General features: G+C 52.1%; 2 protein-coding genes across 2 annotated transcripts; both read right to left on the bottom strand.

The window, feature by feature from the left end:
- Positions 1 to 341: 341 nt before the first annotated feature.
- On the bottom strand, positions 342 to 7,158 carry GBX1 (gastrulation brain homeobox 1). Its single transcript, XM_034066383.1, has 2 exons — positions 6,384 to 7,158; positions 342 to 868 (listed from the first exon to the last, which is right to left on the bottom strand). Exons 1-2 carry the CDS (start codon positions 7,156 to 7,158, stop codon positions 348 to 350), a joined length of 1,296 nt encoding a protein of 431 aa, XP_033922274.1. The 3' UTR covers positions 342 to 347.
- A 10,438-nt stretch (positions 7,159 to 17,596) lies between these two features.
- ASB10 (ankyrin repeat and SOCS box containing 10) lies at positions 17,597 to 26,083 on the bottom strand. Its single transcript, XM_005149842.3, has 5 exons — positions 25,774 to 26,083; positions 21,310 to 21,577; positions 20,258 to 20,762; positions 18,828 to 18,941; positions 17,597 to 18,016 (listed from the first exon to the last, which is right to left on the bottom strand). The coding sequence occupies exons 1-5, from the start codon at positions 26,081 to 26,083 to the stop codon at positions 17,831 to 17,833; spliced, it is 1,383 nt and encodes a 460-aa protein (XP_005149899.2). The 3' UTR covers positions 17,597 to 17,830.
- Between the last annotated feature and the right edge of the window lie 1,120 nt (positions 26,084 to 27,203).

The following is a 27,203-nucleotide window of genomic DNA, read 5'->3' as shown; positions in this document are numbered from 1 at the left end:
GTCCGTGCAGTGCAGCCGGGTTGGCAGCCCCGCGGAGGAAGGTCGCCTCGTTCCATAGAAAATAATTTATTGAAATCACAGCTATACATGGGCGGGCGGCCGCGGGCAGCGCGGCCCCGGCCCCGGCCCGGCGCGGCTGGCGGCCGGAACCCGAGGGGGCCAGGCCGCCAGCGCTCTCCGCGGCACGGACAGACGGACACGCTGCCGTATGTACAGAGTTTACACGGAATAAATAAGGGACATGTACAGAGGAGTGCGAGCGGACTCCCGGGCCTCGCCGCTGCCGCGCCGGCCCCCTCCGCTGCCGGCGGCCCACCCGCCCCAGGGTCCGAGAGCCCCAACGGCGCTCAGGGCCGGGCGCCCTGTTCGATCTGCTGGTGCTGGCTGCGCACGGCGAAGCGGTTGACGTGCACCGGGATGGGCACCACGATCTTGGGGTTGCGGACGGGCTCGCCCGAGCGGTTGCTCACGTTGCCAGCCTTGATGCGTTTCCACTTGGCGCGGCGGTTCTGGAACCAGATCTTCACCTGCACCTCGCTCAGCTTCAGGGCGTGCGCGATCTGCGAGCGCTCTGTCAGGCTCAGGTACTTCTTGCAGTGGAACTCCTTCTCCAGCTCCAGCAGCTGCTCGCTGGTGAAGGCCGTGCGCCGCCGGCGGCTCTTCCCGGCCCCGGAGCCCGGCGGGGTCTGCTCGGCCGCGGGGCCGCCCTTGCCTTTGCTCTTAGCGCCCAGCGCGGCGGCGGCCGTTCCGTCCAGGAAGGGCTCCTCCTCGCTGTCGCCCGCCGAGCTCTCCTCCTCCCGCTCGCTGCACGGCGTCGCCGCCGACTTCACCTCCAGCTTCTCCTCGTCCGAGCTGTACGCCTTCCCGTCTGCGGGGCACACAGCGTCAGCGCCCGCCGGGCGGCCCGCCCCCCTTCCCCCCCCCCGCCCCGACCGAGGCTCCCCCGCTCCCGCCCAGTCTCGCAGCCCCTCGCCCGCCCGCAAGAGGAGCAACTGTCCCGGCCCCAGCCGCTCTCTCGGCCACGCTGCCGGCAGCACGGGCTGCATCGCGTTACCCGCAGCCTGCCCGGCGCTGGGGTATGAGCCACCACAGCCGCTGCCGCCATTCCTATTGCACAGCCTAGTCCCGCTTCCAGAGCTTGTCCAGACCTCCGCATCCGGAAAGAAAGTCTGTACCTCGTCCGTCAGTTCAGCTCTGTTCTATCGTACTACATCAATGCTGTTAACCCAGGACGAAGGCAGCCAAGAAGAGCTGAAGGACCGCTCTGGAAACAGCATCCAGAGCAGGCTCCAGCCCAGCAAACCTCCCTGCGGGGTTCTACAGCACATGGGGTGTCCTACCACCGACACTCCCTCCCTAACCCCACAATACTCTACAGCAGAACTGCACAGACAAGGGAACAAAGTGCTTAGGCAGCTGATGCTCAGGGCTCACCTCCCCATCCAGTCTGTGCAGAGGGGCAGGATAGAGACCTCCAACATTACTCAACACACAGGACCTTAACCAAGGCCACTCAAGGAGGCAGTGCTTGAACCACTGCAGGCATTTCTGTTGCATTGCCTTCTGGGATACTGGTCAGGTATAGCGGTATGAATCTCCTTCTTGCAAGCTTCTTGTGTCCCAGATTGCTGCCTGAATGATTAAACAACCATGGAGCAAGAGAGAACATGGGTGGGAGAGTGGAAAGAGGCCTGGAAGTCAGTCGCTTCCTCCGTAGCAGGGCTCAAAGGCCCCACAGAAGATCAAGTAAGATGCTCCCAGACATAGCTAGGGGTCATGGAGTGGTAGAGGATCCACAGTTATGCACAAGCAGATGAATCTATTTTGTCATGCTGAGACTAGAAGTGACCAACAAATGGTTCAAGTCTGACCCAACAGCAGGAATGGCTGCTGAAATGAGGTGATCCTGAAGCAATGCCACTCTCAATATAATCTTACATGCAGAAGAAGCAGCAGCTCTACAAGCTTCTAAGCAGTGTCCAGGTGTGTGCAACTTGGCCACTGGGTCTCTGGACACCTCACCTCAGTGAGAAAGGCAGAACAACCCTCAGTTGCCTGAAGCTGCACAAGCAGCTACTGCAAGAAACTGCTCAAGCCCAGGAGACATTCTTAGGAGTCTGGTTGCTGTGGAGCTCCCACATCCTTTGCTGGTTCTGCAGCAAGCCTGTAACTTCCTGAGAATGAGTGGGAGGCTTTGGAGATCTGGAATCATCTCTCTACTCCTCCTGCTTCATGGAGGGGGAAAGAAACACCTTAATCTCTATTCTGCTGCAGAAGAATAGACAGTAACCTCTTTCCTCCTGAGGGTCAGGGGCCAGAGAAGAAATCTCCCATAGATATAGGAAGTATAGTAAAGAGCCAGGGAATCAGTACCTGTGAGGGTCAGGATTATCTGCAGGTGACATGAACCACTTTGGCTGACAGCACACAGTCTCATGCAAGCACTTTGACAAAGAAAAGGAGAGCTTTCATTTCTGTGTACCACCTGTCCATTGGAGCATGAGGCCTGATAAGAGAGATCTTAAAAGGATGTCAGCATCTTCACCAGGAGTTACTCGTAGGTGCCTTTCCCCACTGGTGGAGGCATCCCAGCAGCCACACTATCAAACACTCCTACAGGAGCCAACTGCCCCAAGAGAGACTGTGTCCCAAGAGACTGGAAGAAGGCTGAGCTACCAGCTGCAACATGTCACTTGTAAAACAGGTACTCTCTCTGGATACATTCTTCTTAACCAGACCCCACATTTTAGATGGTTTCTAGCAGACTAACACCTCTCACATTTGTGTCTTACAGTAGGGCTGAGTTTGTAGTAAGAAACTCAGAACTATAGGATGATAGCATCTAAACCAAAGGTTTTCACAAAGAAAATCAGTATATTGGCCTGTTAGTCAGCTAGTATGTCCCTACCGAAGAAGTAATGGAGGCAGGGGTACCCCCCATTTGGTGGGAGGGTTTACTGAGACTTCAAAGGCCTTTGAACAGGAAGTGAAGCTGTTATGAAGCAAAGCATTGTGACTTTAAAAAACCAGCAAGAAGGCAGGAGAGGAAGAATGGGATTGACACATTGCTTTGTTTGTCACAAAGTCCCAGTTCACTGATCTTAGTAAAAACACAGAGACCTGTTGGAGTGAGCCTAGAGGAGGCCACAAAAATGATAAAAGATGGCAGATGCAGACTAGAAAGAAGACATATTTTACAGTGAGGGTGGTGAGACACTGGCACAGGTTGCCCAAAGAGGTGGTAGACACCCCATCCCTGGGAACATTCAAGGTCAGGTTAGAGAGGGCTTGGAGCAATTTGGTCTAGTTGAAGATGCCCCTGCTCATTGCAGGGTAGTTGAACTAGATGACCTTAAAGCTCCCTTCCAACTGAAATTATTCTATGATTCTGTGATTCTGGACATAGTAAGCATGGTGAGGAGAGTTGGGTGTCACAGGTGACAAAATTATTCAAGCAGGATCTGAGGGTGCTGGTTCAAGAATGTGTGTTGTGACAGCCAGAAGAGCCCCGTGTTGGTAAGCACACACGAGCTGTTTGTCGTGATCACAGGGAACAACATAAAACTTCACCCTGTCTCTGACTGAATGTGCTGTTACTACATCAACCCAAGAGAGGGTCTTCAAGCTGCTGCCTGGATCTTGGTGGAGACAGGCACAGCTCAGGAACAAACATGCTCTCAAGAGAGGTGTGGAGAGCTGGGGGTGTTGAGTACCGTTATCCTGGGAGTTGTAGTCTTTGTTGCAGCTGTAGTAACACACCAGCCCCAAAGCTTTGCTGCTTTTTAACACCAGTTTCCCCACATGCCTCCCCTCCACATCAAGAAGTGTAACAACAGCTGGAAGCAAGTTTGAGACATAGCAGGTGAAGAGAGAGGCCCTAAAATAGAGCATTGACTCTTCTGGCTGATCCAGCAAGCAAGTGATCTTGTCTCCATAGACACCTGCACGATGGAGATACTAATGGAGCCCAGGGACAGAAATAGTCACTTTAGGGTATAACTCACTTGATGTCAGCAAAACAGCAAAAGGAGGCATTACTTCTTCACATGGTTCTTCTACAGCTAAGAGATCTGTGGAACACCTTGCCCCAGGATGTGGCTGATGCCAAGTTTATCTCTCCTTTCTGGTGGACTCCAGGGGAGACTAGATAAGGTCACAGATGAGGAACTGGCCAAAGGTTACTAAATATACAGAAACAACACCTGGCTCACAAAGCTCCTGAACTGCAGGTGGTTGGATGGTAGGTAATTTTATGTGTAATTTTAAAAAGTATTGCAAAGTTTGCGTTCTCTTGCTCTTCCCTGAGCAACTGCTTTCAGCCAGGGACACAGATAGGGTGGTAATGCAAACTGCATTATAGTTTTTGGTGCCTCCATCTTCCCTTCCTTAATTGTGAAGAAAGCCTGCAATAACCAGCCTCACTTCCATCAGAGATGATTGGTAAAACAAACCCTATTGTCCATCTCTAAGGGCTTCATTTGGTACAGTCAGGAGAAACATTAGGTAAAGGAGAAGGTGGGCATACCTGGCCTGACAAATCCTCTTGGACCTGGGCAGAGCAAGCCACAGAGTCAGGTACACATGGGCACATACTTGTGCAGAAGGACAAGCATCCTTCCTGGCTTCAAAGCAAGCAAGTGCTCATAAACAGCAGCAAATGAAAAGGAGTAGCAAGACATACTTCCTTCCATTACATGAGCCAGGCATAACGTGGAAAGTATTAGAGAGATGATTTCTCAATACCAGAAATGGCTTGGACAGTTCATCCAACTCCCTCGGGAAAAGAGAACATGTTTGGCTTAGCTATGGAGGAGCCACAGAGGGAAATCAAACACAATACAGTTCATTTCCCCATAGATTGGGAAGATGCGGTCATACAGGCTGCGTACAGGTTTTGCTCAGGGCAGTCTTGTCCCTGAAGACACTTTCACAACAAAAGTGAGATCGCACTGGGCTTTTGACTCAGGACAGAGGCCTGGGAGCACCAGAGGGGCACCAAAGCCTGATAACCCACACAGGTAATGGGGAGACAAAATGTGCGGGCTCTCCTGCGAAGGGAAAAGGTTCAAGAGGTGCCTGAGTGAGGGAAACAGTCTTCTGAGAGAACAAGAAGGCAGGGCAAGGAAAAGACGCAGGCTTATCCAGGAGAGACTAAATGGAGATGGAGAACAAGCAGCCAAGCACTGCAAAAAGCAGCAGAGACTTCTCGGCACGCATCCATGCCAGGAAGCCTGTGAGACAAAGGTGGATCTCAGGGGGATGACAAGGGGAGACAGCTTTCAGGACAGGCCACATTAGAGAGAACCAGATGTTGGTTGGTCCCAGTCTCGTGGCAGAAGGGACACCTCAAGCCCCTTGCTGCAGGAGCGGATGTGGAAGAGAGCAAGAGCTGGAGCTGGCTGTGAAATACAGAGCAACAAGTAACAGAGCCTGATGCCTGCCTCACAAAGGCGAGGACCCCGCGACCCCGCCACAGCGGTGGGAGCTGCTCCCGGCCAGCACCGAGGGAGGTCGCGGGAGCAGAGCCGCCACCTGCTCGCGCCGTCGAGGAAAGCCGATGCGAAAGCAACGGGCACAGCAGCGCGGGGCGGTGGACCAAGAGAAAGGGGAGAGGGTCTCCCGGCGGCACGGAGGGGCTCTGATCACCGGCAACCGCAGCATGACGGTGCCCGGGTGGGGCGGGCTGCGGGCTAGCGACGGATCCACAGCCCCGCGGTCCGCCCGGGACGCTGCATCGTGTCGGGGACAAGGCGCAGCCCCGCACCATAGCTGCAGCGAGCGATTCCGGGACGGGCAGGAAGGGCTGCGCGCAGTCCTCGTTCGTGCAGGGCCAGCTGCCAGGACCTCGGAGAGCTCCGGTCCGCAGGGATGGCCCCAGCCCCGGGACACCGCACCGCACCGCTCCGGTCCTGCCGCACGATCCGTGCCCCACCCAGGCGGCCGCCCCGCCCGGCGGCTCTTGGGGCTTTCCCGACCCCCGGGCCCGGGCAAGGCGATCAGAGTTTGTCTCCCACCCGCGAAAGTTGCGGGCGCTGCAGAGCCGGCCCGGAACGGAGAGGAGCCGACTCCGTCCTCTCGGCTCGGGCCGACGGGACACACCGGGAACGCAGCCGCGGGCAGGTTCTGCCCCCATGGCCCATCGCGGCCCCACCGAATACCGGTCCCCCGAGCCGCCGGCTCCACGGTTGTTGTCCTGAAGAGCACGGTGCCGCCCATCGGCAGCCTCTGCTGGGGAGGCGGATAGAGACCGAACAGGGGCCGGGCGGGCTGTACTGCCTGCCGCTGTGCCCCTCGGGGCTGCGTAAGTGCGGGGCGAGGCGGGCCGACTCTCACCTCGGGCGAGTTGCCCTCCACCAGGCTGGGCTGGCCCGCGCCTCTCTTACCTGCCAGGCCAGGGAAGGGGTCCGGGAAGTGTAACGGCGGCTCGGGCGGTCCCTTGTCGCGCCCCGGGGGCAGCTCCTCCGCCTCTAGACCCTCGGCGCCCCGCCGGCAGCCGGCTTCGGGGTTGGCACGTGGTGGAGGCAGCTCCTGCGGCGGGTAGAAGCCGTCGGGGGGCTCGGAGAAGCTGGGCAGGGCAGTGGTGAGAGCCACCATGGAGGGCACGGCCTGGCCCAGGCTGGCGCAGAAGGTGTTGGTGAGGCGGCCGGCAAAGGAGGCCAGCGGCGCCAGCGGCGGCAGCCCGGACTGCAGAGGCGCGTGGGACAGCGCCTGCGGCAGCACCAGCGGCCGGTACGGCATGAACATAGGGTACCCGGTATAGAGCAGGTGCCCGGACCGCGGCGGCGGCGTCCCGATGAGCGAGTCGATGGAGAAGGCGGTCCCCTGGCCGCTGGGTCTCTGCATGGCGAGCGGGCGCCGCCGGCTCAGCCGGCACCAACTTTCCGGCGAGCTCGGGCCGCCGCCAACTCGCCGCGCCGCCGCCGGGCCCCGCCGCTGCAGCGGCCCTGGCCCCGGCCCGCTCCCGCCGCCTCCCGTGGGCTCCGGCGCCCGGCGAGAGCTGCCGCCCGCCCGCCCGTTCGCTGGCTCGGCGCGGCGGAGTGGAGGCGCGCTCGGAGCCGCCCGCCCGCCCGCCCCGCCGCGGGGGGGCCGGGCCGGGCCGCGGAGGGGAGGGGAGGGAAGGGAAGGCGGGCGGGGGTGTCGCCCTCTGCTCTCATCCATCTTCCGCACATCACGGTCGAGTTCCTCCTTCAGCACCCGCTCCGGCGGGGCAAGACTCCCCACTACCCCCAGCGCGGCTGGCCCCTGGGAAGGCACCTCCCCCTCCCGCCTCATCAGCTGTTATTAATGGTGATTGATGATTAGCAATTACGGGGCCAGCACAAGGGCGCTTTTGTGGGGACAGGACGGGGCCGGGCCACATCGCTCTACACATCCATCCTCGGGCCGTCCCCGGACCCAGAACAATATACGGGACGGGACAAGCCGAGCCCACTCTGCAGCAAGCCGCACCGGCTCCCGGAGCCGGCCTGGGCCGGCGTTCCTGACAGCCGAGCCCTACAGGGAGCGGCCCGGGGACGGGGCGCCGGGCGGGATCGAGCTCTCCGACGGACCGGTCCTTGCCGGGCAGTAGCCGGGCCCGGCACCCGGGAGCGGCCCCGCAACTTCGGGGTTACCGCGCTGTGCCGGAGTACCGCCCGCCTCCGGCCGGGGCGCCTGGAGGATGGGTCGGGCACGGTCTGGCTTGTCTCTTTCCAGGCTCCGGAGACCGTTTCCCGGAGCCTCGGTGCCGGGTTCGGAGCGGGGTCTCCGTGAGACCGGGGGGGGAGGGCGCTGCGGGGCCGAGGGAGGCTGTCGGGTCGCCCAGAGACGCACTCGAGCCAGACCAGGAGAGGGTGGCTGAAACCCGAGCAGAGATTGAGGCTCTCTTGCCTCCCTCCATTGCTGCTTCCTCCGCTTCGCGCACCACGGGGAGCTCCCGGTGCTCGGCTCCTTCGGGACAGGACCTGGCAGGCGGTGCTAAGGCCCGGCTGAACGGGGCCGCAGCCCGGGGCACCGGGGAGCTCCCGCCCAGGCGGCTCAGCCTGCCCGGACCTGTCCTTCACCGGAGCGGCCCCAGAGAGCCGGCGCCGGGGTTTGCGAACCTGCCCGCGCTGCGCTGCAGCTGCACAAAGCCCCTGAGCTCTGCCCTCCCATCGGCGCGCTGCTCGAGTGACAGACGCGTACCCCGACTGGCAGCCGATGCACATCACTCCGTCTACAGAGCGAGTGAGACCAGCGCAAGCAGACTGCTCCTGAACTGCGGTGAGAGCTCCACAGCTATGCCCTGCTCTGCTGCGTGTCCTGTGGTGCACGGCCTGGCTAAAATGGAGCACTCACGTTACACTCATGTCCACAATGAGATGCTTACTGGGCTTGTAACACACTGAACATCGAGCAAACGAAAGCCTTGCCTCGGGAGAGAATCAGCATCCGGATTACCATGCAAAGCACTTGGAAGCTGAGAAATACCGAAGCTGAAGTTGTGTCTAAACTCACTCCAGCTGCATTTTCAGTGGTACAACTACATGCCAGACCTTCCGCTCTCACCTTGGGGTAGTCCTCTTCTCAGGACCCCTGCCTGCACTCATCCTTTGACCAGGGATGCAGTACTTCTGGTTGCTTAGCTATACAAATTCTCTGAACATGCAGATTTGAACACCACCACCTTCTATTCTTTCTCCAAAGAGCTCTGGGCACTGCTTTGCTGCAGCCTTAATCAAGTGTTTTGTGGGGGACATGACAGTCCAGCCATGGGACTGAGCACTTGAATCCTGTGTAGAGCATGTAAACGAGGCGAGTGGGCCCACCAGGCTGACAGTGTGGTACTCGGCCTTCCTCCACCAAATAGTCACAATCTGAATCCCCAGCTGTGATATCAGTACAAAGGGCCTGCACAGTGCCTCCTCTTTCTTTTGTGTCTTTTATACCATTCTCTATGGCACATCCTTACAGTCTTGAGGAAATAAGCCTCTGTGGCAAAAGCTGCCCTATCGCCAGCCAGAGAAAGACGTGTGGAGAAGTCAATGTTAAAATAATCATCCAGTCACAGATACTGAATCATAATACTCAGGCCTAGCAAGAGGGATCCCTCTCACCACTCTGATGCAGGCACCTCCCACTGACTGATGGTCCTTAGATCACTAAGGAAGAGATGAGGGTGTTTACAGGGTGTAGGTCATTTGGACCCTACTCTAGGATGAGGACAGTTTTCAGGCTGGGAAAGCAGATGGCAGTGACTAGCAGTGGGATGAATCCCACCTTTGGATTCAGTTGTGACATGATAAGGGACATGCTCAAGGTCTGCAGGTCAACATCCGTGTTCTCTCTGTCCTTGGTTCAGCTTTTCAGTCTCATCTGCCAAATGTCTCTGTGGGAAAGGAACCTTCAGGTTGGTGTCAACATCAGGCACACAGCTTGGGTTCATTCCATTGCTATGTTAGAAGTTCGTTCCATTGCTGTCAGAAGTTCATTCCATTGCTATGTTAGACCATGGAGAAAACAAAGTGTAGCCATGCGTAAGTCACTAGATCTCAAGATGTTGTGGTTTAAATCCAGTCAGTAACTCAGAACCACGCAGTCTCTCACTCACTCCCCCCCTTCCTCCTCCCAGCTCCTGGAGGGATGGGGAGGAGAATGGAAAGAATGTAACTCCCACGGGTTGAGATAAGAGCAGTCCAGTAACTAAGGTATAACACAAACCACTGCTGCTACCACCACTAATAATAATAATAAGGGAAATAACAAGGGAAGAGAATACAACCACTCACCACCCTCTGACTGATACCCAGCCCAACCAAGCAGTGATCTAGCCCTTCCAGGAAACTGCCCCAGTTTGTATACTGTGCATGATGTGCTGTGGTATGGAATACCTCTTTGGTCAGTTTGGGTCAGGTAGGTCCTGTCTCTACTTCCTCCTGGCTTCCCCTCCTCCCTGGCAGAGCGTGAGACTCACAAAGTCTTTGGTCAGAGTAAACATTACTGAGCATCAACTAAAACCATTGGTGTTATCAGCACTGTTCTCCGGCTGAAAGTCAAAACCACAGCACTGCACCAGCTACTAAGAAGGAGAAAAATAACTGCTACTGCTGAACCCAGGACACAAGAGCTGTACTCAAAAGGGTCCAAAGCAAAGCTATGCAAGCAACTTGCGAACTCCTGAGCAACTGTCATTTTGATCACTTGTTCAGTGAGCCTTTTACATGTAATTGTAACTTCCAACACACACCTTGTACCCTGATACAAGTTAGCAAGATATGAGAGCAACAAGAAAGTGCGATCTTCAGTGACCTTGCTGGAGAAGCTGAGAAAGCTGGGGAATGGACTACAGCTCCCACAGGGAAGGATCACTGCCTGTGCCCAAAGCAGCAGGTCCTTCCTGAAGCTTCCATTCTGGCCTCTGCAAATCAATAGCTTGTACCCTGCAAATACCTATGTATATGTGCAAGATTAAGGTCCTGATTGCTCAATCACGCACTTGCGTTACCCGCAGCCCCTGTCTCTCTTCAAACATTGAATCTCAGTTAAATGCTGGGAGAAGCATGAGCATGCTGCTCCGACAGGGAAGGTGGACCAGGAAGCAAGAGTTGCAGCAGGGCAGGTAGGGCAGTGTTTTCACTGACAAGGGTGCAGTCCCACAAGACTCAAGAGAGGTGAGCAGAACAGATCTGGTGACAGTAACCAGGGTCACCAATAGTCAGAGATCACCCAGCAAGTCTCCAAATGGTAAGGCAGGTCCAAGGCTAAGCCAGAAAGTCAGATCAGTGGGTTGAGACCATTGTCAGCATGAGGGAGGTACAAGATCAGGTGTGCTTCCGGCTTAGTTCAGGCAGACACTGAGGGTCAGAGCCTGAGCTTAAAAGCAGCTCCTCAGCCAAGGAGGGGCATGCCCTTGCTGAAGTTCCCCAAGGACAGACATCATCTAAGTTGGCTCTGACCCTGGAGAGCCAAACCCCCACAGAAGAGGATTACACTCAGGGTCCTGCTAACATATTCTGCTCTGGTTTGCTTTGTCTCATGAGACTGTGCATTAAAGAGAGGTAGAAATTAATTTGCCAAATTGTATAGCAAAGATCCAGAGAAGAAAATGTTGAAGGAATGGGGGCGGGAGGAGGGGGTTTAGGCAGATTAAAGCAAATATTATACTGTAGTACGTACATTAAACAAGACACAGACTGAGAGCTCGACATCCACCATCCTTGCAGGATGAGCCAAACCGGGGTCCAGGTTGCACATGATAACTCTACTACCCCTTAGGCCTCCAGGGGCTTTCCCAAATTCTGTACCCTGTATCCAGTCTTCACATTTTTTCACTGTCTAGTGGAAATGCAGTTTCCATGGCTTCCACTTGAGGCTCAGACCTCCGTTCTTCAGTAAGCTCCCTGGGCGTTTCTCCTTCTCTACACGCCTTCTCTGCGGGAGCCACTCCGTGCCATTTTATCAGGCTCCATCCTCCACTTGCAAGTAGCTGGTAGGTTCCCTTAACGTGCCTGAAGATACACATCCAACACACCAGGTACGTGAGAAATATCAGTTGCATGTGCAATTTGTAAAGCCCCTGGTCTCATTGCACTCTCAGCTATTGACAAGGAGGAACCTCTCAGGACCTTGCTGGATACATTATGAGACACTCAGGTAGAAAAGAGTCTCAGGAGGAGTCCTGCTCTCTCCCTTCTGTTTTGGGGTTGCTGGGTCATAGCTCTGTGTTTATCAGTGTCAGCACTTGGTCCTGAGTCTCAGCAGTCAGGGCCCCAAGTGCTGAATTCAAGTCCAGTCTCTGCAAGCAGTGCCCTTAAGCAACCACAGACCAGCCTGTCCCATCTCCTCCATCACATCACTGCCTGAGCTGGCCCTTCTTCCTCAGCCACCTTTGCTTGCCAGCCTCTTCTTGTCTATTTTCTGCATTAGAACTGCTGAAGCTTCATCCTCTTCCTCCTCTGACCCTTGCTGGAAACGTGAGCATGGAAAAGTCAACAGGCAAGACTGTGAAGTTTCCTACTTAACACTTGATGCTTTAGACACAGCATCTATGCTGAAGACAGTACATGACCTGCCTGGTTAGAATGAAGGAGCTGGCATAACTTCAAACTGCTCAGCATAGGCAGAGGCTTCCTGGGAGAAAAGTATCAGCACCTAAATATGTCCTTGCAAAATGGGATCCTCAGAGGCTGGTTATTTGGGAAAAGTTGATCCCATACTACTAGGGAGAAGAAGAAACATCTGGGCCGGCTCTCCTTCCTGCTCTGTAAGCTGTTCCTCCAAGGTGGGGAGTCTAGAGCATATTCCTGGTACACAGGCTGTTGGCTAAGTACAGGCCAATTAATTTCTGCTGTAGTTGTAATGGGAAAAGTTCAGTCTGTGACAGGCACACAGCATGACAAACCACAATGGCAACAGTTAAAGTTTAATAACTCACTGGCAAATGAAAGCAGGTCTTTCTAATGGAAACTGCTATGCAGCCTTAACTTTATGCCTCTACCTGCTCCACTTATGATCTGTACGCAGAATCTGGCACAACAGGACTAAATCTAGTCACGGCCTCTAGGCATTCCTGCAATATATCTACTAAACATATTAAAAGCAAGGGTAATGTTGCAAAATTATCTACTCAAAGTTCAGAAAATCTGGATAATGGGCTGGCTGTGATGTTGTCTTGACAGAGGCAAGGCTCCTATCAGGCACAGACCTCACTATTGGACTATACAGTGATGGTGGACAGAGACTTCTGGAGGTCATTTTGTCCACCTCTGCCCCTCACTGAAGCATGGCTGTCTACAGCCAGTTGCTCAGGACCTTGTCCAGATGGCTTTTGAATACCTCCATGGAAGGAGATTCAGCAAACTCTCTGGGCAACATGTGCCAGTGTTCAATCTCCCTCACAGTGAAAATATGTCTCCTGCTTTTCAGACAGAGCTTTCTGTGTTTCATTTAGTGCCCATTACCTCTGATCCTGCCACTGGGCACCACTGAAAACAGCCTGACTCCCCCTTCTTTGTGGCCTCCCTTCAGGTATTCATCTGCACTGATGAGATCCCCCTGAGTCTTCTCTCCAGGCTGAACAGTCCCAGCTCTCTCAGCTTTTTCTCACAGGACATATGCTCATGCAATTTTCCCATGTTTAGATATAGTTATTTTGTCACCCCTCAGTTTTCTCTTCTTCAGAATACACAGCTCCAGATCCCTGAGGTGCTTTTTGTTGGCTATTTCCTTGTCTTCTTCCCACTCTTGATGTCCTCTGCTCCCACCACAGCCTGCCCTCTATGCTATGGACACCACACCTCTGGAAGAGCAGACCAGAGTGGTACTTCTTTACAGATCAGACTCTGATCTGTGCATGCCACAACAGCTGTGCTTTTTCTGTGCAGCTGGGCATGGGCAGTATGTGGCATGTTTGTTCCTGCACATCTCAGCTTACACCATCTCTCGCAGGTCAGGCCTTACTAAGGCTTTTCCAGCTGCATTCTGCTGGTTCTAGGAGAAAACTTGGTATTTGTCCTGCTTGCCTTAGCAGCAGCTGGGTCTGTAACCTCAACCAGCACAGCTGCAGATTAAATAAGCCTGTCCATACCTCTATGGAAGTCTTTAAGAACTCTAGAAAAGTGCAGGACAGACCTCCAGGTAACACCCTCTTTGTGTCACTGCAGTATGACTGCTGGTAACTGACTCCAAGTAAGGTTTTCTGACTAGTTCTGCTCTCACTTAACAGTAGTTCACTCTATATTGTCTTTTCTTCAGTTCATTTTGAGAATCTAATGTAAAAGATCATGAAATTAAGATACTTAAGACACAGAACATCTGTTCTTTCTGTTCATTTCCCACAGGCCCTTTGACCTGATAATGAAGGACACAGAACTGGTCTTACCAACCCTGCATGTATCCAGGCAGTTGCAAACTGTTCAGTTACTTGCTGTAGTATTTTTCAGGAGTCAGACTAAGGCTGTCCAGGCATAGGAATAAATTCAAGAAGTCACAGGCTACTATCAAACATGTGCTTGCATTTGGCCCAAGCCCAGGTGGCCCAGAAGCCCAAAGGACAGCCTTGCAGCCAGGAACCATGAGTTAGATGGGACAGAGTGGATGTGAGCAGCATTTGCTGACATCTGGTGATGAGCTGGAGGAACAGAGCAGGGCTGACACCCCAGAGCGCATCTTTATACAACAGGAGTGTGCTCCCCTACATTTCACCTGCAGAGCATGGTACACCAGGAGCATCTGCATCTCCTGTAGAGCATCTAGGTGAAAACAGACGTGCAGGAAGCGTTTGGAGTCATGCTCCTAACGGTGAGATACCAGAAGCACTCTGCACCAGGAGAACTGCTCTAGGACCAAACCAGCCCCTAGAGTCAGTCCAGCAGAGCTCTGCATGGGGCTACTCAAAGACTGCTGTGAGTCAGAGACCCTTGGGGTCCCTCATCAGGTGGATCGTCCTCATGTGCTGGTGGATTGGTGAAAGGAGTTTACCTTTGTGTGTCACATCCAGCCCTGAGGTCCTTTGGCAATGCACAAACACTGCCCAGTCCTACAGGGTGAAATTGCTCAGTGCTTCTAAATGGCTGAAATCTCAAAGCTAAAGCTTGTGAGAGAAACTGAATAAGAGAAAATATTTAAATAAAATTATAAATTAGCATCGCTGTTTATTTCAGAATGTCTTTTTCAGAAACCCATGCAGGCAGCAAATTCAGAGCCAGGAAGCTGATAGAGCCAGTACAAACCAGTAGCTACAAAATAAAGGAAACTAAGGGGAAGTCACAGACATCAATGAAGTACCAGTGAAGTGAGCAGCACTGCCAAGGGAAACATGAAACTGTTTCATTACCCTGGGGCCAAACACAGTCCCAGCTGTGACAGAGGCCAGTGTTAGACCGGTGCGGAAGACTGACAAGGCTATGGATCATAGCTCTGTAATTAAGCAGACTGATTTCTCTGGGACTTGGGCTGAGCACCATGCAGGATAAATTCTGGTCTGGGCTGGGCTAGATCTTCCAGTGATTTTTAAAAAGGCAGAGATAAGAAATCTCCATCCACCATGATAAGCTATTCTGAGACCCAATTACCTAGTAGATTAATTACCCTTTCTATTAAAAATGTGTCTCATTTCTAATATGTGTTTTCGCAGTTTCAATTTCCAGCCACTGGATCTAGTTTTACCTCTAAGTGCCACTCAGAAGAACTGGCAGTGCTGAACAAACCCTGCAGCTGGCCCCTCAGAAAGCTTGGGAAGGCACAGCTGAGTACCAGCCATGGATGTCAGAATGGTCGTGGAGTATGTGTTTAGCTCACATGCCCACAGTGCTTCATGGAAGAGTGCTGTCAATCCTTCCTGCCCGGTAAATCTGGGACTGAAGAACAGGTGCCTACAACTGCATGCAGGACTCCAAAGATCAGCCCTGGTGTGTTCAACCATGGATGCTCCAGCAGCAGAGAATCCAAAGAATGGCACTTGCCCCAGGTTTCTGTGAGTAAATGTATGTTCTGCAGAATGAAACCCAATAACTCAATAGATATTTCTTCTCTGTATTTGAAACAACAATGGATAATACTCGTATTTTACTGTGGTAACAAAACGCTATTCCATCAGTAATTAAGAAAGATGTTAAATAAAAACTTTAAATAATAATTATTATAATCTGCAGGAGAATAACTTACAGCCAAGAGGATTTAATTGGCTAATGAGTTCACTGAACCATTGATTTTTTTTCTTTATAACAAATCATGGCACACTGGGGAACTTAAGATAACTCAGGGAAAAAAAAATCCAGTCCTTGTCGGTATCTGTATGTGTTCACACAGATATCGAAGAAACTACAGAGCAGTTAATTCAACATATATCCCAAGCAGCCGCAGACAAGCAGCCAAGGGATGCTTTCAAAATCAATTGCTAATTGATTAGCATAACTGAGTTAAACTCAGAGCATCTGTTCTCAGCCTGCACTTAGCTTTAACTTTTCTGATTGTTTCAGTTTTGAAAAAGGGCTTAAGTGCCCAAAAGCTTTTCTGATGATTTTTTTCTTTGGTTTGTTCTTTGTCCCCTGTCCCCCAGTCAAATCAATCAGCCTGTAAAAGGTATTCCCCTTTTCCTACTAGCCTCACATTCCTTGAAAATGGCTCCTCAATGGTATCCTTGCACCAAAGAAATCACACCCTTCTAAGTTCAGTGGGAACACAGATGAAATCTAATCTATGAAGATATATCCCATGGATGGCTTGCCCCTTTCAGCCACCTGCCTGACTCAGCCTTCCCACTGATGCTGGGATCCTCTGCCTGCAAACCTGGTAGCTCTGAAAGGAACCATGGAAACTCATCTACAGTCCCAGCACAGGAGCTTCACTGAAACAGATGCCCATCTATGCTGAGACACCTTTGTCCAAAGAGGAGCTGGCAGTGCCAGGAGCTGGCCTGCCCACATGTGCAGTGGCATCGTGTGCCCTGGTGTTTGCAGAAACTAAACACGGGAGATTCACCTCTTCAACCTGAGCTTCCCTCAGCATCCAATTGCAGAGCAGGCTTCAGAGCTAGCAAAAGTGATCAGCAGGACCTGAGGCATGGCTCTAAGTCTACCAACTGCAAGAAACAATTACAAAATAAAGCAAACCATTAAATTAAATCCTTCCCTGTCCTTAAGGTGATATTATCTTAATGGCTGAGTACTCATTACTAAACATAAGTTATTGTAGGCACATGGACAGTGCTGGAAAGAAGGAAGAATGGTAAACCAGCCCCGCATGTACTGCTCCATAGACTGCCTTCATACCAAAGATACCCGTTGAGGCTAAAGCAGTTCCAGACCATGTTGCCACCAAAAGGGACAGACCCCCCATTTTTTGCTCCTCTTCCACTCACAGATGTGAACAGAGAAACAATGTGCAGTGCTGCCTTCATGTACCTTCTGCCAACTAGTTGCAGTTCAGGCACATCTGGAGTTGAGAGCAAGAACAGAGTTAGCTTACAGCAAATCTTTAAAGGATGGTTTGATTTCTTTACAACTGCTTCTTTAAATGGTAGGAACAAACACTACCCTTTACCTTGTCCAGAGTGTGGTGCAGCCCAGGCAGCAGTGTGTGGACTTGCCCTGTACTCTGGTAGATGCTGGCTGCTCTGGGCCCAGGGGACCAGCACTGTCAGGGCATGTTTCCTCCTCGCCCCACAACAAAGTCCCCAGTGCCGGCACAAACACGGCTCTCCTGCCCCGAGCTGTAAAGCCAGGCAAACCCAGATGTTGTACCTGCATGGGACCTCAGCCCCACACTCACCACACATTTCTCTGTATCTCCTGAGAAGTATGTGGATGTGTGGGTCTGAGAGCACACATGCCACTGCATGTGGCACATCACATGGATAAGCTCTTTCAAGACAGTCTTCAAAGCAAGGCAGAAATCCTACTCTGGTAGGTATAGAGTAAGACTGGGGTTTATTCCAAAGAACTTTGGGTACAAACTGTAAACAACTTGACTAAAGACAGGATGTTAATAAATGCCTAGGGCATAGAGCTGCACCATTCAGGTTAGGGTTTGTGGACTTGAGATAGGGAGACCAATATTCTATGACTAAAACTGTGATCAATGCAGTGTATTTGCTCCTTGTCCCTCAAAACACCCTAATCCCCATACTTGCTTTTCCTACTGAGTCTGGAGTTTGTTCTGATTAGTACGGGTAAACAGAGTGCTCCAAAACAGGTGCATGAGGCAGAACACAAGTCCGCCTGTGACAGGGACACAGCAACAGGTTTGGCCTGGGGGGCAGACATGGCCTGGCAGGAGGTGTGCGAGGGGAAGGTGTTAGCAGGGAAGGCACAGTTGGCACCGCAGGGATGGAACATCTGCACAGAAAGGCAAAGTAGGACTGGAACCACAGCCCTCAGTAGAGAACATCCTCGAAGCTGAGCAGCAGGAAACGGTGCAAGGCACTTGGCAGGTGCAGCTGGGACAGAACTGTAAGCAACCGGCCCTCCAGGAAGGTCCTGAGTGTGCAGCGAGCCAGATGCTGCAAGGAACGAGGCCTTCGCTCCAGGGAAAAGAGTGACTGGTAGAAACGTGGGTATTTCTACAGAAAGAGAAGAGAGGACGACACACAGATAAAGCTAAAGATACTACCCTGGCAGCAGAGGTTGAACCAGACATCCCTCTGCCTTAGTCACTGTGGTGGAATACTGTGGTCAGCAGGACTTTGGAAGTAATAATCTCCCTGCTCTCAGCACCGGTGAGGCCACACCTCAAATACTGTGTTCAGTTCTGGGCCCCTCCTTACAAGAGAGATATTGAGGTGCTGGAGCATGTCCAGAGAAGGGCAACAAAGCTGGTGAAGGGTCTGGAGAATAAGGCTTATCAGGAATGACTGAGAGAACTGGGATTGTTCAGTCTGGAGAAGAGAAGGCTCAGTGGGGACCTAAGGTCACTTTCTACAACTGCCTGAGAGGAAGATGGAGCAAGGAGGTGGCTGCTCTCTTCTCTAAAGTAACTAGCGATAGCACAAGAGGTAATGGCCTCAAGTTGCACCAGGGGGGGTTTAGAATGGATATTAGGAAACATTTCTTCACCAAAAGGATGGTCAGGCATTGGAACAGGCTGCCCTGGGAAGCAGTAGAGTCACCATCCCTGGAAGTGTTCACAAACCATGTAGGTGAGGCCCTCAGTGACATGGGTTAGTGACAGGCTTGGCAGTCCTGGGGTAACAGTTGGACTTGATCTTGAAGATCTCTTCCAACCTAATTGAGTCTATGATTCTGTGATGCTTCCTCCCTATCCCCCAGCAGCACCACCCCTGTGCCCTGCAAATCTCCACCCAGCCCCAGCCCTGCCCCAAGCTTCCCTGGCACCCTGTCACAGTAGCTCAGGGGCAGGATGCATTCTCTCACCTGTACAACCTCTGCTGGAACTGCCTCCACCCAGTCCTCGGAGATGTGCACATGGTCATAGCTGTTCATCAGGGCCTCGATGACACGCGGGCAGGTATGGCAGTACCGCAGCACCTGTGCCGGAGAGATTACATGAACACTTTCTTTGAGCTAGTCCTGCAAGTCCTACCTTCACCTCCCAAAAGCTGCTCAAAGATAGCCTTGTAAATCTCAGGAACTAATGTCCTTCCCTTGTGCTGCCCCAGGAGATCAAACCCACAACAATGGTGGGAAATGCCAGAGCACCAGTCCTGTGACTGAGGGTGGCTGAGCCAACACCCAACACACACAGCATGGGTGTATTCAGCACAACTGAGTCCCTACAGCCTCTCCTTGGATGCAGGGGCTAACATACATGGCAGGGATGCAGAACTTCATCTGCCTCACTGCTGCAAGTAGCTTGCAAGCAGCCACTCTGCTTTACACCAGGTTCCTTCCCTCACATTTTTCTAGTTAGAGCATGAGCCATTCTGGGGCAAGGACTGACACTGATCTTGCGGGCAGCAAGACTAAGGCATACCATGCCTCTGTCGAGGGCTACACAGAGGTCTCAGGGATGTATTACGCCTCTTTAGCATGGAGCTAGACATCCGGTATCTGTGCTGTGTGTAATGGGTGTCCTAGGAAGTAATGTGCTCATGTTAGCTGTGACACAGAGCCCCAGGAAGACATCACACATCTTGTGTAACACATCTCTGGTGTGTACTATGTCTGTCTAAATGCAAGCAGCACGCTGGTGCTCTGTATCTTACACCACCCATGTGGCCTTTGGAGCACACCCCACCCATACATAGCTGCAGAGAGGCAGATCTCCCCAGGCTCTTGGCTCCCACTCTCTGTGGCCCAGGCCAGCAGTAGCTGTCAGAGTCTATTCTGGCTGTACAAGTGATCCTCATTATCTGGCGTTAATAGGAGATTAATTAGTGTTAATTGTTGATTTTCCTGTATTTTCCCAAAGGGGAGAGCAATCTGCTGATCTCCGGGCTGGGTAATTATTGCACCGCTCAGGAATTAAGACAGAAAATTAACCCTCTGTTTACTGGTGTTTTGCAGAGGCAGCATGAGCTGGAGGGTATGGCCCAAAGACACATGCCCAAGAGACCGAACATTTTCCTGGGCAAGTGATTAAGGAAACTAGTAAGTACTGTCCACGCAGCTTAGCAGACGGAAGTGGGAGAGTTCTGCAGGAGAACATACCCCAGGAGAAAACTTCAGGAAACCCCTTACCATTAATGTCAGTTTCCCCTCCCACAGCCCATGGGAAGAGACAAGCAAGCAGGCTGGAACAGAACAAGCTCTTCTGAGACAGAAACACCCTTGCTCTCACTGGAACGCTAATGTTCACATTCTCCCTTTCCCACCATGCTCCTGCACAGCTGTGAGGCCCTCACCTTGAGAAGAGCACCAGGCCAGATGCGGATGGCACCGTAGTTGAGCAGGGCTTGCACCACAAGCTCTGGGTGGTGGTCTAGCTTGTAGGCAGCTGCTTGCAGGATATTGTGCAGTGCCGTGTTGCCGCTGTAGTTCATGATGTTGACGTTTGCACCCCGGGCCAGCAATAACTCTGCTATTTGAGCATTGGCATTCTTGCAGGCCAGGTGAAGTGGGTGCTGACGGTCCCTATCTGCAGCATTGATGCTAGCACCACTCTCCACCAGCAGCTGGCAGACCTGGTAGTAGCGGTCCATGTCCTGGGGCTGATGGGGCTGAGCACAGGCAGCATTCAGTGGTGTCTGTCCCTCCTCATTCCTTGCCTCCAGCTCTGCCCCATGGCGCAGAAGCAGCTGGACGTGGTCTGTTAGGCCATGCCGTGCTGCTATATGCAGTGCTGTGTCGTCTTCCTCCTCTGTCCGACTCTTCACGCTGGCTCCGTGCTGCAGCAGCTGCTGTACACACCTGTGTGGGCCAAGATGACTCAGTGACAGGCTCTCCTGTCCAGCGATAGTAGCTCTCCTCACCCCCATGTTTACACCATCCTAGGGCTTTTACTTTTCCCAGAAGTCCAAAAGTCCCTGCTCCTCATGCTCTGGAGCCATTTTAAGCCAGATGACTGGTGGGTGGAGATACTATCATCCTAATTCTAGTTAAGTGTCCACAGATGTGTAATACAGTGTTGTTACACTCAGAGTCTGCTCCCACACACCCACATCAGCCTGCATGCACAGTGTGTGCCCTGAGCTTCAATGTGAACCATCAGCTCTGCATTGCTGGTGGGTAGCAAGACAGCAGCACCAAATTCAGCTGCATCAGCTGAGGACTACAGCTTGCAGTCATCTTTTGGACTTCAGAGGTGATGCTGGTCCTGGAATAGGCAGTAAGACCATCCCATTCAGCAGCTGTTGCTGCAACCACCACCCCGCCTGCAGGGATGAGCAGGGTACCCTTCTACAAAGGATAAGGTTTGAGGTGGGATGATCTGCTGTGCCCCCTCAGCAGAACTCACCCGATGGAGTCTGGGCTCTTGCAGAGATGCAGGGGCTTGTAGCCATCCTCGGAGACAGCCTCAGGGTCAGCACCAAAGCTGAGTAGCAGGCGCACGCAGTCTGTGCTGGCTGCTGCACAAGCCTCATGCAGGGCAGTCTTACCCCCTGGTGCAAAGTTGACGGCAGCACCCCTGATCAGCAGGAGCCGCAGACAGTCGGCGTAGCCCCTGCTGGCTGTGATGTGTAGCGGTGTGGTGAGCTCCTGCTCATAGTTCAGAGACCACAGTCCTGTAGGGAAAGAGAGGTCAAGGGGCTGCGTCCAGCCACAGTGCACAAAAGCACTGGGTCCAGACTTCCCCTTTCCCCAGGGTACCTCATATACATCCCCCTCCCCCCCCCCCCCGCGAGAGACTCGGGTTTCCCCTTAAGGGACTGCCTCTTTGTGACAGTCTCTTCTCTGCAAAGTCTCTGCCTTTTGACTAGCCTGCCAAAGGCAAAGATCTGGGGATAGTGCCTTACAGTGCACAGCCATGCTGATGGGGAGCTCAAAGGAGCAGCTGTGCCTTGGGCAGAGGCTGTTCGCAGGAAGTATGCTTCTCAGTCATGCAGGACAGGGGTTGTGTTGACAGGAGTAAAGCAGATGAAGTGCCCTGGGGCACAGGCAGGGCTGAAAGCAGCAAGGTGGCTGGGAAGAGCACCAGGTGTGAAGCACCACAAACACAAGGAACCAGACAGTAAAACAAGCAGGCTGACACGCACACAGGAGATTTGGACAAGCTGTGAGCATGGTGCAGACAAGAAAGCTTCAGCAGAGATGGACATCTAGGGCTTAGGAGAGAGCAAGAGGCTGAAACATGCAAACTCAGCAAAGATATTGGAACCATTGCTGAGCTGGTACAGTCTGCTGGCAAACAGCCTGCAGCTGTTACAGAAAAAGGGCTCCTTAAATCATGTCTCTTGCTGCCCAACCAGGCTAGGGTGGAGAACCAAGTCCCAGACTTCTTATGTTCAACACTACATAGCTCTCACCTCTTTCTCACTGAAGCGGCATGCCACCAACTGTGTTTCCCAGGGCCCAGTTCAAACTGAACTATCTTGAGGACCTAACGTAGGGCTGTGACAACTCCTTGGCCAGCACAGCCCACAGAGAGATCAGCAGCACAGGCTGCACACAGACAGAATAGGCACACAGAACCTGGTTACAGGGCTGGTCACAGAAGGAGCACTACCTGGAGCTTGAATCTCCTCTGCCAAGTGGGGGAACCCAAGCAGCTTCCAAGCACTTGCACAGCCTGTGCTAGGAGAGCCAGGTATTCTGGATCACACTTCCGAACACATGAACACTCTCCCATAAGCAGCACAGGGGAGCACAACTACATCCTAATGCTCTCACTCCCACCCTCATTCCTCCATAACCCAGCACCCATAACACACAATCCCAGTAACAAGAATGCCCTGCAGCATAAGCAAAAGGCTCTGAGTCCCTGTCGAGGTGGAGCATGCTGCCTGCCCACTGCCCCCTGCATACTCAGCCAGCGGATGTTGAAGCGATAGTTCTTCCACTCTTCCAGGTCACTGGTGTCAAAAACTGCATTGGGACTCAGGTTGTTCTGAGAGCTGCTGAGGATCTCGGCCACAACCTCCTGATCCCCAGTCAGCAGGGCCTGCCAGTAAGTCTGGGCAGGGCCATCCACCTTCTGTATGCAAATAGGTTCCTGGCTCTTGTCTGCTCTGCCTCTGATGCTGCCCATGATGCAGCACCCAGACCCTCCCAGACACCAGGGCAGGACGTGCTGCTGCTGCCTCCCCGGCCAGGCTCTGAGCCTGTGGGTGCAGCCCCACCAGTGCACTGTGCCCCAGTTGATGGGCTGCCTGCCTGCCTGCCTGCCTGCCCTGGGGCACTATGCAAGGAGGGCAGACATGCCATAGCACTATTGGGTGGATACAGCTCAGGTCTCAGCTCTTCTATTCTGGGAAACCTTGTGACAGAATGTTTGGGCCAAGAGACTGTGAAGGACAATCCTCTCAGGCAGCAGTCCCTACCTACAGTCACTGGTTGTGAAGGGAAAACCCTTAGGCACGGCAGGGCAGCAGGGTAGAAGGGTAGCCTGAAGGGTAGAAACAAAGACATAACATCACTAAGAAAAGAGAGGAAGTAGCCTCATGTCCAGCTAGCCTTCTGTCACCCAGTTGCTGCCCAGACCACAAAGCACAGCTGCTGCCATAAACCAGCAGCACAGCTCTGTCCAGCCCTTAGTTTCTTGCACATCTCCAGCACTGAACACACACCAGTTTGCTAGTTCCACCCAAGCCCTTGGCTCTAGACAGGTTTTTAAACAAACTAAAGGAAGGTTCATTTTAATCAAAGCTTAAAGACAAAGGATTTTGAAAACAATTACAGAAATATGTACAAGGATGGGAAACAGTGCATTACAAGAGAAGTAAAAACATAGAAGGTAATTATCCTTCCCTACTTTTCCTTTACTACTTTTCCTTGAAATTCAGCTTTACAGAAAGCTCCTGAATTGCTTTAGTACTCCTTTTCCCATCCTTTGACAGTCGCCTCACTCAGGGTTCTTCACTGCTGTCCCTTCACCTGAAATGGCATTTTCTCCTGCCCCCACTGAGTTGTATAAACCCACCTGCCCCTACTTTGGTTACAGAACAGCACACTTTGCCCAGAGTTTGTCAGCATTGTGTATGCATTTTGTTCAGACCATATATTTTAAAGAACACACCAAACTGCATGGAAGGCTAGTAGCATTTAGTTTAATTCTGTGGTGTGGAACTATTTAGATCATACAGCTAAAAACAAGTGACCCCAATAGACCACCAAGCAACAATTACCTGGGTGACCAGAGAAGAGTGTAAGATAGGGAACTTTACCCTTCTCAGTAATGAAAATGAATGACCAAGTTCTGTAGTGACAGTCTCCAGCATGCTCTGTCTGTGCTGATTTCACCATCTTGTCTAGCTAAAATGTAGTGCATGAAAGAATAAGGAAGGAAGCACCAGGCAGACTTTCTCACCTGATGGTATCCTCTGTTTCCCCAAAGATATAAGCTGGTGTCCCACGAAGAGTCTAAGGTTCCCAATCACATACACATCACCAAGGAGGCAAAAGGCTGTGTGAGTTAGTATCAGTAACACCATACAATGTACGCTTCCTCTGGGCTTCTTAAAATATCAGTGGGGATGACTTGGGAAACACCAGGTCACTAGTGTCTACTTTAAGGTCACTGGCTGGCTAAGTTTTAAGAAACTGTCGCTATAGGCCAGTGAGATACAGAACCAAAGCACGAAGGTTTGCTTTGGTTATTGTTCTATACACTTATCTGATAAATTTGGCAGTACATTTTTGGTCTGTTTCGTTTGATGAATAATTTTGGTTGATTTTTTACATCTTGAAACTTCGGTGGTAAGAGCAATTTCTGTCTGAAGTTGCTTTACACCAACTGCTCTGATATCCTTGGGACACAAATACAAGCAGACTGACTTGTTGTTCAAGTGTCAGCCAGCTCAGCATAAAACAGGAGTTAAAATGTGCAATTAGTGTTTTATTGACAAGTGGTTTCAGTTACGCAAAGTGCAATACCTTTTGTATTTTTATTCCTAAGTAGACTGTAACAATTCAACACCTGGGTTGTACAAGTCTTGAAAGTCAGTAAATAATCTTCACCACTCACAAGCAGCAGCACTTGCATCTGCAGGCTTGCACTACCTGTTTGCCTCTTGGCAGCATGGATCCCCACACAAAACACTTGGTCATGGTCAATCTTTATCAATGTGCTCCACGGCTTTGTGCCAGGACACTTAAAAAGAGCACACACCTCTGGAAAAGTGGCCTTTATCAACAGGTCTTCCATTCTGGCACAGAGAGGCTTTTGTCACCAACCTTCTATGGAAAAGAATGGTGCATTTATGGCTCTCGTACACCTGACAGTCTCTGTCTTAAATTCTGGATGCCTGCCTGCACCACACTACTAACAGGCAGCAGCAAGGACAACTGCACTTCCAGACTACTAATCCCTCTACTACCACTTCTCTGCTGTTCTCAAAGCATGTCACAGTTTCCAGTTTCTAATGAGCTGGAGTAACAGACCCAAGATATATGGCAAGAAAAGCGTCCTTATGCCACCTGATGCCTTCTCACCCAAGAACTGCCTCCATCTCACTCATATTTCACATCTGTCCCAGCAGTCTCTAACAGGACAGCCCTGATGTTGTTCCTTTCCATCAGCACTTCCAAGGATCCTATTCTCACCAGCAGTTTGGCCACCTGTAACAAGACCACTGCCATTTGTTCAAAAGCACTGGAAACCTCCTTCCTCAACCAAAAGCCATTCTTCCTCAGTCCCTCTTCCACCACCCTGCTTCCACCACCAGGGATTTCTCTCAACACTTTTCTCAGCCATCAGCACTCTTTCTCTGGTCCCCATCCTGGGTACTTTCCATCCTCCCATGCCCCAGCCCTGCACACCCACCAAATTTCTTGCTGGTCCAGCGTAGCTCACCACCCTTGGTCTCAATGATGAGATTGATGGCTGCATCCTTGGTAAAGTACTTCTGCACCATCTCCAGGTCCCCAGTGAAGAGTGCATTCTGAACCAGCAGATCCCGGCACTCCAGTGGCTCCAAACGGCTGTTCTGGCATCCCTGGCTAGTTGGGCTCAGGCTGTGCTTACTGTGGTAGTACTGGGGCCTTACACGCCGAGAGTACTTCCACTCATCCAGCTGCCCCCCATCCATTTGCAGCAAGCGTGTGGTAGAGCTGAAGGGAAAGGTGCAGTCCATCACAGGGGACAAACAGAGCAAGTCTGAACTATACAATAAACAAGCTGCTGCAGGCAACAGCCTCTTATCCAAGGCCGTGTCCTTTGCAGGTTACTCCGGGGTTCCAGCTTCCCAGTGTCTGGCTGGATTCAGGAACGGCCTGACTCACCCATTATAAATAGTCTTGGTTGGCAGCTCCTGTTCATCACCTCCTTCCAAGAGATTATTTTCAGCTGCTGGATGCAATCACCAGCACATGCTAGGTACAGGAGAAGGGTATCAGGCAGCCTTGAAACACTCTCTATGTGTTTTCTTGTTTGCTCTGCAAAGTCTCTGCTCTGCACTATTCTCCCACTTGGAATGAAACAGAGCAAGGCCACAGCCCAAGCACAACTATGGAGACCCCTCTAGCCTCACTCACATGTGGTGAGCTTCGCCATGCTCATCCCACCACAGGTATATCCGTACGCACACCCCCAGTGGTCTTTCTCTTTGGCACACAGAGTCCTCCCAAAGCCTCTCCCAGCTCATTGGTTTGTGCTCTTCTGCACGAACAGTGCCCAAAACTGACAACCAGCTGCTCTGTCCCATGACAACATGCACAGAGCTCATCAGAACTATTCATTAGCTTATTTTTAATTTCCCCTTTCTCATCTCTCCCTTCTACCTCTTTCACTTCTGTCATCTCTTACACTGCCCAGAGCCACCTTTACCCAGGGCTTGCTTCATTTATCAATTTTGCAGAGAGCAAATTTCCAGGGGGTAAAAAAAGGCTGCAGAGGGTCACAGCCCACAGAAGATAGAAATGGGTTTAGGGCAGGAGAAACTACTGGCCGCTTGTCCAAAGCACAAAGGAAATGGGACAATCAGGCTGAAACCAAATGGAGAGGAGCAGTCAAGCAGGAAAAAGCAGAGGAGACCGGATGAATTACCTATAGAGTTCACCAGGCTCCTTGCCCTGTAGATGGGATCCACCTTGCTCAGCAGCTGTAGGAGCTCACATACCTTGTTACTAACAAAGTCATCCATGTAAACTACAAGCCTAAAGATGTAGTATATGGCCAGCCCTATCAGGTCAGAGACTACCCAGGAAACCATGATTTAATGCAGACATTAGCTAGTCATATACACTAACCTGGAT

The sequence above is a fragment of the Melopsittacus undulatus genome, chromosome 1, assembly GCF_012275295.1.
Source record: "Melopsittacus undulatus isolate bMelUnd1 chromosome 1, bMelUnd1.mat.Z, whole genome shotgun sequence".
NCBI lineage: Eukaryota > Metazoa > Chordata > Aves > Psittaciformes > Psittaculidae > Melopsittacus > Melopsittacus undulatus.
Note: the sequence above shows the minus strand (reverse complement) of the source record. Positions and strands in the feature narration are given on the sequence as shown.